This window comes from Phoenix dactylifera, chromosome 3 (genome assembly GCF_051530095.1).
Source record: "Phoenix dactylifera cultivar Ajwa chromosome 3, Ajwa_hap1_PhDact_Kaust_v1.1, whole genome shotgun sequence".
In the NCBI taxonomy this organism is placed as follows: domain Eukaryota; kingdom Viridiplantae; phylum Streptophyta; class Magnoliopsida; order Arecales; family Arecaceae; genus Phoenix; species Phoenix dactylifera.
The window spans coordinates 1886143-1899667 of NC_143192.1; the positions used below are offsets into that span (position 1 = coordinate 1886143).

The 13525-nt window shown below is 38.0% G+C and overlaps 1 protein-coding gene across 2 annotated transcripts; it reads left to right on the top strand.

Moving 5' to 3' along the window:
* Window positions 1-1160: 1160 nt before the first annotated feature.
* Window positions 1161-12402, top strand: LOC103714533 (uncharacterized). Of its 2 annotated transcripts, none has more exons than XM_088717399.2 (4): window positions 1161-1804; window positions 2528-2752; window positions 7694-7873; window positions 11798-12402. In XM_088717399.2, the coding sequence occupies exons 1-4, from the start codon at window positions 1304-1306 to the stop codon at window positions 11822-11824; spliced, it is 933 nt and encodes a 310-aa protein (XP_088573525.2). In that variant the 5' UTR covers window positions 1161-1303; the 3' UTR covers window positions 11825-12402. The 2 variants fall into 2 exon arrangements, with proteins under 2 accessions (XP_088573525.2, XP_088573526.2); XM_088717400.2 differs by having other exon boundaries at window positions 1181-1804; window positions 2531-2752.
* The last annotated feature ends 1123 nt before the right edge of the window (window positions 12403-13525 follow it).

A 13525-nucleotide genomic window follows, 5' to 3' on the forward strand; every position in this document is an offset into this window, starting at 1 on the left:
ATACCAAGAATACAGGCCGAAGCATCAGAGGTGCAGGCCGAAATGGCCAAGGTGCAAGATGAAACATCGGGATGAAGGCCAAGTATCTAGAATGCAGACCAAGAGAGATGAGAGCTATCAGTTTAGGACAATGCCTTAAATGAAGTGAAACTCTAGAGGGTAGCTAGCCGACAATTATCACTATTTAGAATATGAGAGGAGTGGTAGCACTATCTTAAATGTAAAAGTGGTAGAAGGGAGGTAACTGCAATGCATAATTGTAGCGGCCCATATGGTGCAATAAGGTGGCATCCCAATAGTAAAAGTTGTTTATGCAGTAGAGCCTGCTACCATCTATCCTTTCCGATTCTTCCTCTCATTTGTTGCAAGCCCATTCTTCTCCTCCATCCCATCCAGAGGGGGAGCAAGTATCTTAGATAGGATTGTGGACCGAGTTGATATATTTGGTCGGTCGCATTATTATAGAGGTAAGAATCTCCATGCACAATCATTTTTGTCAATCTCATGGATGCCTCAAGATCCACTACCAACACCATCCCAGCCCTAGCCCTACAACCCCCATGTGGATCTCATGGACGCTTCCATCAAAGTTGCCACCCAAATGGAGAACAGCTCCTTCTCCTTTCCTCCGGCAGGTCGGATTTTGTTACAAGGTTCCATGTTGTTAGTTAAGTGAACATGGATGGGTAAAAGCCCCATATTGTTGGTTAAGTGAACATTGATTTTCTTTTACCAGGTTACATGTTCTTGGTCCCCATATTGTTGGGTAAGTGAACATGGATGGGTAAAAGTGGATCCCTGCTTTACTCTGCATGGAAGTAGGAAAGCTATTTCTCATAACCATAACCAAGTTTGATGTGGAAAATGGAAGGGTAATAAAATCGCCGTCCTGCAAATAAAAATAGATTCGATTGGCTCGATCTCCAGATAGGCATAAAGAACCCAATATTGAAGAGATATTGCACATGAAATGCGAAAGAAAACTCTAATTTAATATCACTAATATATTTTTAATTTATTGTTCCCCATTTTTTGGGGAGTATTTATTTATTGTTCTATTTTTTTAAATTTATTGTTTTATATAATATTTTAGAAATCTAACATTAGGTCCGTATCCAGTTAACGGGTCGGATTAAGGATCCTTCGAACGCGCGACAGGTATCTTTTTTATTTCAAACAAGCCCACCGCCCTCGCCTGTCTCCTCCCGCCGCCCCTCCTCTCCGGTGACAGCGGCGACGACTCCCCTGCTGTTCTCGTCCTCCTCCTCCTCCTCCTCCTCCTGCATCGCATCCAGTCCTCTCCATGGCCGGCGGCACAGCCTCGGGAACGGGGGAGGAGGACAAAGTCGACCACTACGCCGTCCTCGGCCTGTCCTCCGGCGAGGAGGGCGCCTCCCTATCGCTCAAGCAGATCGAGAAGGCTTACCGCGAGCAATCCCGCCTCCGTCACCCGGACAAGCGCCCCGACGACCCCAACGCTACAGCCGACTTCCAGCGCCTTAAGTCCTCCTTCGAGCTCCTCAAGGACGAGTCCAGGCGCCGCGAATTCGACGCCCGACTCCGCGCTCGCCGCGACCGCGCCCTCCGCGACTCCGCCCTCAGCGCAAAGCGCCGCAAGCTCGCCGCCGACCTCGACGAGAGGGAGCGCGCCGCGGCGGCGGCGGAGGAGGGGAAGGAGGATGTCTTCGACCCGGCCGAGCAGGCCAAGCGCCGGGAGAAGGAGGTCGCGTCCCAGCTGAAGAGGGAAAAGGAAGCGTTCCAAGCCCGGAAGGCCTCCGAGAAGACCGGTCCCCCTTCCACTTCGGTAAAGATTCGAGGGCCGCTCAGATCAGGGTTTCTAGGGTTTTACTTCAGGAGCGAATTTTTGACTGCTTTTTTGATGGCCGATAAATTGTCCCTCCTCCTGGAGATATTTAGCCTTTTCCTGCCTCTTCTTCTTGTTTTCTGCCCTCAAAATAACTTTTGTAATGTAGAGTACTCGTGAATTCCAACAGTTTTAAGGTGAGTTGATTGTTAGGAATGGATTGGGCTAATGAATGCCATCCTGAATTTTTTTTTTTATAACTTTTTTCCGTTTTTCCCGTCAAAGCAACTTTTTAATGTACAACATGTAGCCTCCTGAAGGATATAGCCTTTTTTCCCTAGCTTCCTTTTCTTTTCTCATCAAATTAAATTTAATGTAGGAATGCATGATTGCTCACTATTTGGTGACTAATTTAGCCTCCTGAAAAACTTTTATCTTTTTTCTGCTTCTTGTTCTTTGTTTCTTTCTTCCTCCTGAAAATAACATTTTTAATGTAGAACATGTGAATTTCCTAGATCTTAATTTTTAAGGTCATTTGAGTTTTGATATTTTGGTTTAGAATAACTTCTATAATATATGACTGTAGGCTTGAAACATATTTAGTTCAATGGATTGGAAGAATTGGGTCTTTTAGTTTTTATGCTTTTGGATGCAGAAATGTACAGGAGATTTATGGTTAGAATTATTTTCTAAATGAATTACTTTGGTTGTGTATAATTTCAGCAGACACCGGGGAAAGAGAAGGGAGAGGAGAATGGTAGGACGGCAGTGTTGGATAAGGAGAGGTTATTGAAGGTCTCCTGGGAGAGGGATTTGGGGGATTATAGTGCTGTCAAGCTGCGAGAGCTGTTTGAGAGGTTTGGAGCGGTTGAAGATGTTGTGATAAGGACAAAAGGATCAAAAAAGAGAGGTTCTGCCATTGTCGTCATGTCTTCCAAAGATGCTGCGGTAAGTTTCTGTTCCTTTCTACCATTTAGTATGTACGACTGTGGGTATGTGACAATTGCGCTACATTCTTTGCCCTTGCAATGGATTCATGAAAAGCATTGAAAACTGAAATACTTGCTATAAGAAAAACATGCTTGATCAACAGCAACTTTATTCATATTGCTGATGTAATCCATTCACTAAGCATCGACATTGCGTGGTGTATGACGCTCGCCGAGCGGGAGAGAAAGTGAGAGAGAGTGCATGGTGCGGATAGCGAATAAAAGGCCGTTGAGCGTGTTGGATATGGGTTAGGAATTGCACCACCCGAACGTACCATCAAGGGCTTCAAAATCTGAGGCCCCATCTGCATTCCTTCTTTTTTGCATTAGAGGCCACCACAAAAAACCTTTCCAATCCCGCATCCACAGCGGCGTCGAAACAGCAGATCCCTTTTCTCTTTTTCCACGGGTCTGAGATGAAAATGGAACATCTGACTCAATGGGAGCTTCACTAAAAGCTGGGGAAGGAAAGGAAGAGCTTCCCCGCAATAACTCCAATAGGCAGAAGTAATTCGGGATTGGAAAAACACCTATTTATAAACTCGCTAAAGGAGCCTTTTTTTGTCTGATTCTATATCAAATTAAGGAATCATGTTTCCATATCAAATTAAGGAATCATGTTTCCACTTTTCTCCGAGTACCAAATGAAAGAAAGTTGAGAAAGAGTCTTCGAAAGGATCCCACAGTTGCCGAAGAAAAAAAAAATGAAATTGGTGGATTCCAAAAATCCTCAGTTGCATCGCGTTTTGGTTGACCTTTTTTTACTCTCGAGTGCCATAAGGAACTTCGCCTACGGGAACAATACAGACTTATGGAGAGATCCTTGGCAGAGTAAAAGCTTTATATAGCTTATAGCCCGGGTCTTCTTAGTTTCACTTCGTTACGGGAATAGAAGACTTCCTCCAGTGCCTCTTCCAAGCAAAACATCGATAGGTCAACGACTTCGATTTGGTACCGCAACCCTTGCTTCTATTGTTTCTGGAAGAAAAAGTGGAGAATTTGCTAGAGAAAAAGAATCCCAAGATCTAGGGCGTCTTTTTGTATGGAGATAATGCCCTCAATTGTTCAAGCGAGACCGTCTGGATGATTGTCTAACCTATATGAATTTCGCACATGACTCCTCATCATGTGTATTCCGAACCACTTTTCGAAAGTTTTTTCATTTTCTCCAGTTCCCATAATTCGCGAAACTCGTGATGAAGAGGGAAAGTCTTTGAAATCTGGCATCTCGCATCGATTTGTGTGATTTTTTTTTTCTTTTCTTCTTTCTAATTCTGTATGAATCTTCTGCTCTGAGATTATTTGAAATTTATATGTTGAACTAGTGAAGTTGTATTTGAGAATTTAGGGAGGACATCTTTAGATATGCAGAATCACTAGCCTAATTGAACCTAATAGTCTAATGGTCTTTGTAATAATTGATTGTTCTGGTGGAAAAACCACTGGTCATGAGCAATTAGAAGAATGGCTTTATAGTTGGAAGTAAAGAAGAACATAGACTGAATTTTCCTCTATTACTTATCAGTTGTTGTATATTGCATTATATTACTATTTTAATTGAATAAAACATTGTCGCTTAAACATCTTATACCTGCATTGTGATAACAAACAAATTCTGATATTTAGATGAAGGTTTTAGAGGTTCTTGACAAAAATATGTATTCAAATCAATACAATTTTCCCCTCCCATAAAAAAAGGAGAAAACAAATCACTGCAATTTTCTTTACTGTCGCTTGCTAATTGCTATCATGCTTCTGCGATTTTTTAATGTTTTCTTACAATATACAATCCATTTTCTAAATGATTCTATAAAATGCTATCAAATCTATACAATAAACTTCTATCTTTTGTTCCTAAGAATTTTTTTAATCTGTTTCAGCTCCTTTCTAGCTCTTCTGGCAATGTCCTATTACAAACTCTTCTAATTTCTGTTTTGTATTTTTTCATGACATCTTGTCGCACAAGTTCTTATTTCTCAAGTCATGTCTTCCTAGCTCACTTTGTAATATCTGACATTATTATAGTTCATTTTCTTGTTTGGCTCTTGGGAGAGGCTGAACAAGACGTTAAGAGAGAAAGCAATTGCGCAATTGCACATCCCTTTGGCTCTTTAAGTTGGAGGAAGGTGGGGAAAGTGATTGAGACCAGGGTTCAATTCCTCTTCTGCAAGCATTTAATTTTAAGGGAAGGGTTAGAAGGCCTAGCATTCACAAACCACATTGCATGCAAAATTAGAAGAAAAGCCTATGTTACACATGTGTGTTTTAAATATGGAAATAAAATATCTGTATGTGAAAATAAGAATCATTTATATCCATCTCAGTTTGTTTTTCTTTACTTTGTCCGCAGTTGATGCAACTCTTATAGCTCCTGCAATATTCTAATTCCTTATCTTCCCATCCTAGTCTTATCAACCACCTATTTGAACAGTCTCTACCCGTTATATTTGGCTTGCACACACATGCGCACACATAAACATCTCTGAAGAAATATATGCGGTTACATGTATATATACTTGTATAAACATGAAGAAATGTGTATATTTATGTTGGCATGCATATATATTTTTGTGTATGTATTTATGTATGTTTACACATCAAGGAGGTTAAAATTCTAAGTGCTTGACAAAATCCGAGAAAGTGATGAGCTAGTAGATACTGGAGATCATGCATGATACCAACCTGTTTCATTGAAAAGTCATTAAATTTTTTCAGCAAAAAAAGTCATTAAATGTCAAATATTATTAGTAATATGATGTTAATTAATAGAAGGGATATCATAATTTTTGTATTAATACACAGATGAAGAAAATGAGGGCATTATTAGTTTGGATTATCTGTAATGCAAGTTCAGTAGGTTGGGTGAACATCTTCAAGAGAAGTATTATGAGATTATGTCTTCTTTGATATTTTGCCTAACAATTTCTTTCTGCACCTTCATGTTCGATGTTTATATGTAGTATTAAACTGTTGCCCTAAATAATATTGTAGAAGAATATAAAAAACTTATTCAGGACATCTTTTTTCTAAATTACTCGAGTTAATATTAGAAACACTAGTAAGAGATCTTGTTGGACACTTCTGTCATATTAGCAAGGGGTCACTTTTTCATGGAATGCCTAGCAATTAACATTCCTCCTTTTGGTTTCTTTTATTTGTAATTGAAAGTAGAAGAATGAATTTGAAAAGCTCTATAAAGATCCATGCCTTTGTTTAATAAATCTTGCGGGGAAGGGTTCTCACTGTTGAGAATCCTTCTGGAATATATTTGTTGTCAACGAAGATGTCACCCATGTTAATGGAAAATAAGCGTTTTGACCAATTGTTTTGTAAAGTGTTTTCCTGGTCAACTTGATGGTGCCTTGAAGAAAGCCAACTTTGCTCTCCCTTTTTTGGGATTTGTTGATTTAGCTCTTTCATATAGTCTGTCATATTCCGTTTTATGAATGGCTGGTTATAGTTTTCTTATATAGTGGGTGGTATGCATACATTGGAAGAGTCTGCTCTTCTCAGGTAAGTTGTCTTATGTAACTAGCACATAACTAGTGTTCAGTTTAGATCGAGTTTAGGATGATATGGTAGCTTTAGTAATGGCCATTTGTATAAATATAGGTATCTCCTTGTTCACTGATGAATGAGAATATAATGATGAATGCACTTCTTGCAAAAGTTGTTTTGTAATTTAAACGTAACTGGTTAACAATTCAGATAAAGATCAGGATCATATGGTACGTTTGGTCATGGCAAATATGTAGATTCCGATATCTTTTTCTTTGTTCATGAAGCAGAATTTTGTGATAGAAGCGGTCTTCAAATTATAGCATGTGAAGTCTGTAATTTAGACATGCATCTGGATCCATATATGTAAATAGAGGTTTCTCTGTTTTTATATACGGATTAGAATATTCAACAAACTTTTAAAAATACTGAACCTTAAGCTTATATATCTTCTACTTTCTAATTCTGTGTCTTTATATATCACAGTATGGTCCATCAAAGTATTAGTAATGGTTTGTAACTTGATGTCAGTTTTCTGTGAGACTGGTACCATTAGTGGCCAGGGATGCTGCAAGCATTAGAGGGGTCTTCCATGAAACCTATGAAGCTGTTTGGCATATCTAAACGGTTCGCATAGTTTAGGTTCTTCTAAGAGGGATTACTCTTCCGTAATTTCCCATACCTCGACATAGAGAGAATGGAAGGCTTCATATTGGGAAACTATGATTGTCCCTAAGGCACATATGTTGAACCATAGAGTAATGGAAAGAAATATCAGAAACATAGCTTTCTCCCTACTTTCTCTATTTATCCTCTCTCCCTAACCCTCATTATCTCCTTTTGCCCTCCTGGTTTTGTTCTTTCTTTTTCACTTAATTTTGGCACCCCTCTTTCCCTTTCAAGCTCCCTGAATGGTAGGCAGTATTATAGCAGGCATCCAAGTTTAAGTTGCGGCATTCTTTGTTGGTCTTTTGCTTTAGATTGGGGTGCCCCCTGGTCATGACTCGGCCTTTATGTTTTCGTAGCTTTCTGCCAGAGCTTTTGTTAGATGCTTAATTCCCACTGTTTTTTATACCATTTCCTCATATTCTTTTGCTGTTTGGGTTTTGTTTTGTGCTTCATGTGTGTGGGAGGTTGAATTTTCCTGTCCAATTTGTTGATTCCATATATTTGGCAATGACAAAAAAAGTTTTTGGGACAATCTCCCACCTTTTCATTTAATGATATTAAAATACCCTGAGCCAAAACCACAGAAGCAAGTCTTTTGGGAGCTAATTCTTAATCAAACTTTGATTTGCCATTCAAAAAAAATGCTTTCTATATCTAAGTTACTGGGGTATATCTGCATGCTAATATTCTCAATATACACTGTATATGCTCATTTATTCTGATTTTATCTCAGGAAGCGGCTACACACAGTATGAGTGGCAGTCTCTCAAATCCTTTGTTAGTTCTTCCTCTTCAAGCTGCTTCTAATAGCTCTCCTGCAAGATCTGCTGAACCAATCAACCCAAAACTGGGCAACATTGTTGGTGCTGGTTTTCAAGATTATGAGGCTTCTATCATGAAGAAACTTCAAAAGGTATAGAACATTTTTTCAGACTAATTGCTATTCCTCAACTTTTGTTGTTTGGTGTTATTTCATCATTCTATTGCTCCTCTTACTATATATTGATGGTAGCCTCCTTTCTTATGGTATAGGAACAAGATTAATCATAAATAGTAAAATATAAAAATTAAATTACAAAGTGCACTAGCAACTGCTTATTTCACCTAGCTGGAACTTGATATACTGATGCATCCAAAAAAAAGGAAAAGTCAAGAGAAAGCGCATATAATTACATTTTGCTAATGTTGTAATCTCCAAACCTGAATTTTCTTATTATCATCCATATAGACATGCATATATTATTTGCAAGTTGCTGTATGTGCATGTTAGTGTTTGCATTTAGATGTGTGCGCTAATGCAATGGTACAAATATGTGTGTATGTGCGTGCGTGTGTGTGTGTGTGTGTCTATATATATATATGTGCTTTTTCTTCAACAGTAAGCAATTTTATTGTGTAAAAAGAAATGCCATTAAAATACAAAAACATTTTAAATGAAGTTAAGTTTTAATATATGAAGCTTTTAACTAGGTAACTCAATGGGGCAATAAGGAAGAAAACTGGGTAACTGATGCTTTGAGCCGTCGTACTTCTTTGTTTACTATCATGCATGCTACTATAGTTTGTTCGATATTCTTAGAGATATATTGGCTACTGATCCATATTTTGTTAGCATTCTTAATGAGGTACGAGCTCAACAATATGGTGTATTTCAATTATAAGATGCCTTTTTGTTTAAAAGGACTCGCCTATGTATTCCAGATTGTTTGTTAAGGCATAAAATCCTACAAGAGCTATATCTCAAGGGTCACTTCTGCACGAGAGGACATATCAGCTTGTGTCCATGCAATATTATTGGCTCAATATGAGGGATGTAGTGACATATGTCAAGTGATGCCATCTGTGCATGGTGTCAAAAGGGATAGCAACCAATGCGGAAGTATACAATCTATTGCTGGTACCTGATGCACTATGGGCCCATATTAGCATGAACTTTGTGTTGGGATTCCCAAGGCCTCAGCATGGCTTCGACTCGGTCTTTGTGATGGATCATTTTTGAAAATTGCCCATTTCATCGCATGCAGGAAGACAATGGATGCATCTTTCATTGTAGGGCTGTTCTTTCGAGAGGTGGTCCGACTACATGGTGTTCCAATTGGGTCATATTTTTGGACGAGTTTATGTGGGAGATCGGAACAATTTGTTTATTTAGAAATGCTTACCACCCACATACATATGGGCAGACTGAGGTGGTGAACATGAGCTTGGACAATATACTGCAAAGCTTGGTTCGTAAGAATCCGAGGCAGTGGGATCAGTGTCTTACCCAAGTAGAGTTTGCATTCAATAGATCCATCAATAGATTGGTAGGTTGAGTCTTTTCCAGGTTGTGTATGGTTGGAACCTAAGATGTGCTTTGGACTTGGTGCCAATTCGACAACCAGGTTGAACTAGCATGCAAGTTGAAGACTTGGTACAGAAGCGTCAAGATATACATGCTTGGTGCATAAGAAGATCGAAGAATCAAAATAGGCATTCAAGGAGTATGTGATGAGCATAGGCATAGGGTGATATTCAAGGTTTGTGACTATGTGTGGGCTAGCATTACTAGGGACCACTTGACAGCTGCAAAATAGGGAAAACTCACTCCTCGTAAGGTTGGACCTTATGAGCTCATAGAGAATATTAATGATAATACATACTGTTTGAAGCTATTGAGTCATATTTGCATCCATGATGTCTTTAATGTCAAGCATCTCATGCCATACCATGATGATACATCTAATGAAAAAAATGAATTTGAGGGCAAATTCTCTCCAGTCCGGGGAGGATGATGCAGCATAGGGTGCAGCCAGTTGGTATTATGAGTAGTTGGATTATGCCAAACTTCATAGAAGCCAACACGTTCGAAAATTTTGACAAGCAAAAATTTGATTTTATTTCCATCCTGTGAGCGAGTGTGCGAGTAGGCCCATACTTTCTTTATTTGAGGGAAGCAGTTGAAAGAAAAAAGAGATTGTGCTTGCTAAGCGACTCCTGCTCTTTACAGATAGCTTACCTTATAGGCTTAGACCTGCAATCCCGGAAAAGCAACAGGATTTAGAGGTAATTGTCAGTTTTTCTTATAAATTGTTCATGAGAGATAGTATCGAATTTTAGCCAAATTTCTATATTTGTAATAGAATAATTTGAGCATGTTTTCTTATTATTGAGTTCTATTTTGATTATGATTTCGTACCAAGTTTAATGCTTGAATTAGGGTTAAGGGCTATATTCTATTTATATGCGTCTATTATATTGTATGGGGCAGCCTTTTGATATATTAGTAAAATTTCTCAGAGAGAACTTTCTTCACCGTATGAAGGGTTTTTTAATCCAACTTACTTCAATTTGTGTGCTGATCTTCGAAATTTAACTCCAACAATCGAAACTCCCTTCACCTTCGCGCTGCATCAAGATGTCTATAGGACTTGTATGATATGAAGTAGTTGCACTCTATGACGCCTGTAATCAGGAGATCACTGTGGATGAATCACCTTCAATCCAAATATTTGAAACATTTAAGAATTGACGGACCACCATGATGCCTTCCCAAGCACCTCAAAGTTCAGCCTTGGGAACCGAGACTTTATGGAAATGATACCCAGCTGTCACAAGCACAGAACATCTAAAATCTCTGATTAGAAAAACTTGCTCCATCCTAATCATTTTGCAGTCCACCATTGAACTGATCGATTTTCACTCAAGATTTACTGGGAATATTCTGCCTGTTTGCCCAAACCAATTGATTTAGTTTTATGGGCGGCGTCCTTATTTCTCAGTTTAAAATATAGTAGTTTTATAAATGCACTTCTACCCTTGTATAGAATGAATTGCAAAATTAATATCTCATCACATTTCATCGCACAGTTATTGGTGTGAGAGAGCTGCATGAACCCACATCTGACCTAAATTGCAGCTTATGGGCTAATTACAGTCCTTGAATCTGGTCTCCTATCTCCAATCAGGTCTCTTTTGCTTTGGAAGTCTGCTTCCAACATGGAAGCACCCCATCCCAAAACATCTAGAAGTTGGTCCGGTGCTGTAAAATTCAGATTCTTCCCAACCTTATCCTAATCAGATCTAAGCAGAAGTGACCCTTAATGAAATGAGTGTACATCAGGTCCCAAACTGTAAACTGAATATGAATTCAGGTTGTGTAACCTATGCTGATCCTTGGATCATTTTGGACCTGGACAAGGAATGATTTTCTTATATCAAATAAAAATTTGAGTGCAATCTTTTTCCATCCCAAATTTGGTTGACTTCCATTTCAAAACTACTTTGTAATTCTAAGTTTCCTTTTTCATTGCTTTGCTGACTAATTTGAATAACTACCATTAAAATAGAAATATTATGAAAGCCAATTTTGCAACTGAAGAAAAGTAACACATTAATGAACAATCATATGTGACACAGAACTAATGCCGATCGGATTAAAATCCAGGGATAAATTGGATAAAGTCTAGTTCATTATTTTTTTTATCAGTATTAGTCCTGCTCCAGTAGTATACAGTTGATTAAGAAATCCAAATGAAATGCCAATTTCTACATTTGATGCAGGAAACAAGTAGGTATGTTTGCTTCTGAAGGGATGATCTAAACCTTCTATTGAATGGAAAATAAGATTAGTAGATTATTTGCAATGATTTCAGAATAATAAAGCTACAAAGTTACCATTTGAAAATTGACTTTGAACTTTGAAATATATTATCGCATGAACAATTTAGAATATGGCAAGAAATTTTGTACATTTGACATCATCTAATATTTTGTTTATGCTGCAAAGTTAACTGCTTTTTTTAATTCATATTCTGATATTTTGGAGCTTACCTACAAATTCATTTTTCATATGCAGGCCAATGAAAAGAGGAAAAACATGTAATAATGTTAAGCAAGCCAACTTGGGAGATCATGAAATGGTTTAGTTTTTCTTTGACAACTTATACATGAAGCAAGTTTCTACTCCAATCTTTTGCGTGTAGTATCAAGTTTATGCCCCAGCAATTGATTTCAATTTAGATTATCCTTCATGAAGTATATGTAGTATAAGATCATGTGCTTGCCTGATGGTGTTCTGCATGAACATCATAACAGGGTGGGCGATACATTCTCTCACATATGGAAACAATTCTTACCCACAGATATTGCATTTGGAAGAAATTTTGCCTTTTCGTAGAACTTGGACATTATCTGGAGTATCCTTTCTACATCTTAAGTTCTGTATATTAACTCATCTAGGGGTGTCTGGGCTTGAAAACATGACATCGCATTCCCTGATGACATTTTACTTCCGTGTAATCTCCAGCATCCCTTTTTGAACGCTGCTAAGGAATACTGTCATGAATCCGCAACAAGTTACAGAATTTATACTGAAGGCAAAAATTCGGCATCCCTGTGGTTGTCAATTAGTTACTTGGACTATGTATTGAGTGATGTTTTATGAGCTGTTCTTTTCTTCTATGCTTCTCTTCTTGTGTTTTGTTTGACATGTGAGGAGCGATTGCGGTGATTAGAATCATTAATTACGTTGAGTGATGTAAGTATGGGTGAGCATGGCATCCCCTCCACCTAGCACGGGTGAAGCTATTTGCTAGCTTGCTGGTGGGTTTTACATGGTAGGCTGCAAATCTCTTGCTTCTGATGTTATTTCCTTGTTCATCATGGAAATTAGGTTTTGGGTTCTGTATTTATGGTCTCTAGATAACTGGATACAATTTATTATTGTATTCCAAATAACCTTCGACTTGTGGCTAAGTCTGGGACTGTTCCAGTGTCTGAGATGGTGATAACTGCCATTAGTAAAAAATGCTATTAGTATTTGCTGCCTTTTTTAGGCTAAGCTTAGAATCCAGGTCCATATGCTGTTTTTGGAGCTAAATGTACATCTGCTAGGGTAGATTGATGTGGATGTGAGCTAGCTTTCTAAACTGAGATGCTTATTATAATATGATCTTAGAGTAATTTTCAGAACCAGAATGGGTGCAAGCCTAGCTGCAAATTTGGGTTTGGATAGGAATGAATTTAGGTCATTTATATCAATACGGGAAACCTTGTCAATTGAGCTATTAGAAACCTGTCACTATTATTTTATTGTCATTAGTTATTATTTATTATGGAAGTGACTTATAACCATTAATTGCCTTAATTTTCCTTGATATTTTTGCTCTCTTATCTTGTTAGATTTCCAATCCTTCATAGAAATTTCCATATGAAAAGTAAGTAGCCATATTCATCCTTTTCTTGAAGTTTAATTTGCTACAACAAAGAAAAATAAACATAACCATAGCAAGGAAGCCTTGTTCCAATGACAGGTTTTTATGGACCCCACTGCTGACCTTTTGGTGTTATAAAAAATGTTATAAGATATTTTAATATCAATTTTGAATATTTATCATAGTTTAACATGGATTTTATGATTGACTATGAATGTAACATCAATTCTTAACCTTTTAAAGTATTTGAACTTTTCACACGATTTATTCGGTCCATCCTCATACAATTGCGAAGAGCCAAACAATTCAGAGGTAGACAATTTGCTCAAATCTTTAAATTCTCTATAGCAGCAGCAACAAGGTCATATTTT

Coding starts and splice junctions, on each gene's coding strand:
- LOC103714533 (XM_088717399.2), top strand. CDS start 1,304: ATGGCCGGCGGCACAGCCTCGGGAACGGGGGAGGAGGACAAAGTCGAC. Junction 2,753..7,693: donor TGTCTTCCAAAGATGCTGCG/GTAAGTTTCTGT, acceptor ATTTTATCTCAG/GAAGCGGCTACACACAGTAT. Junction 7,874..11,797: donor TCATGAAGAAACTTCAAAAG/GTATAGAACATT, acceptor TTTCATATGCAG/GCCAATGAAAAGAGGAAAAA.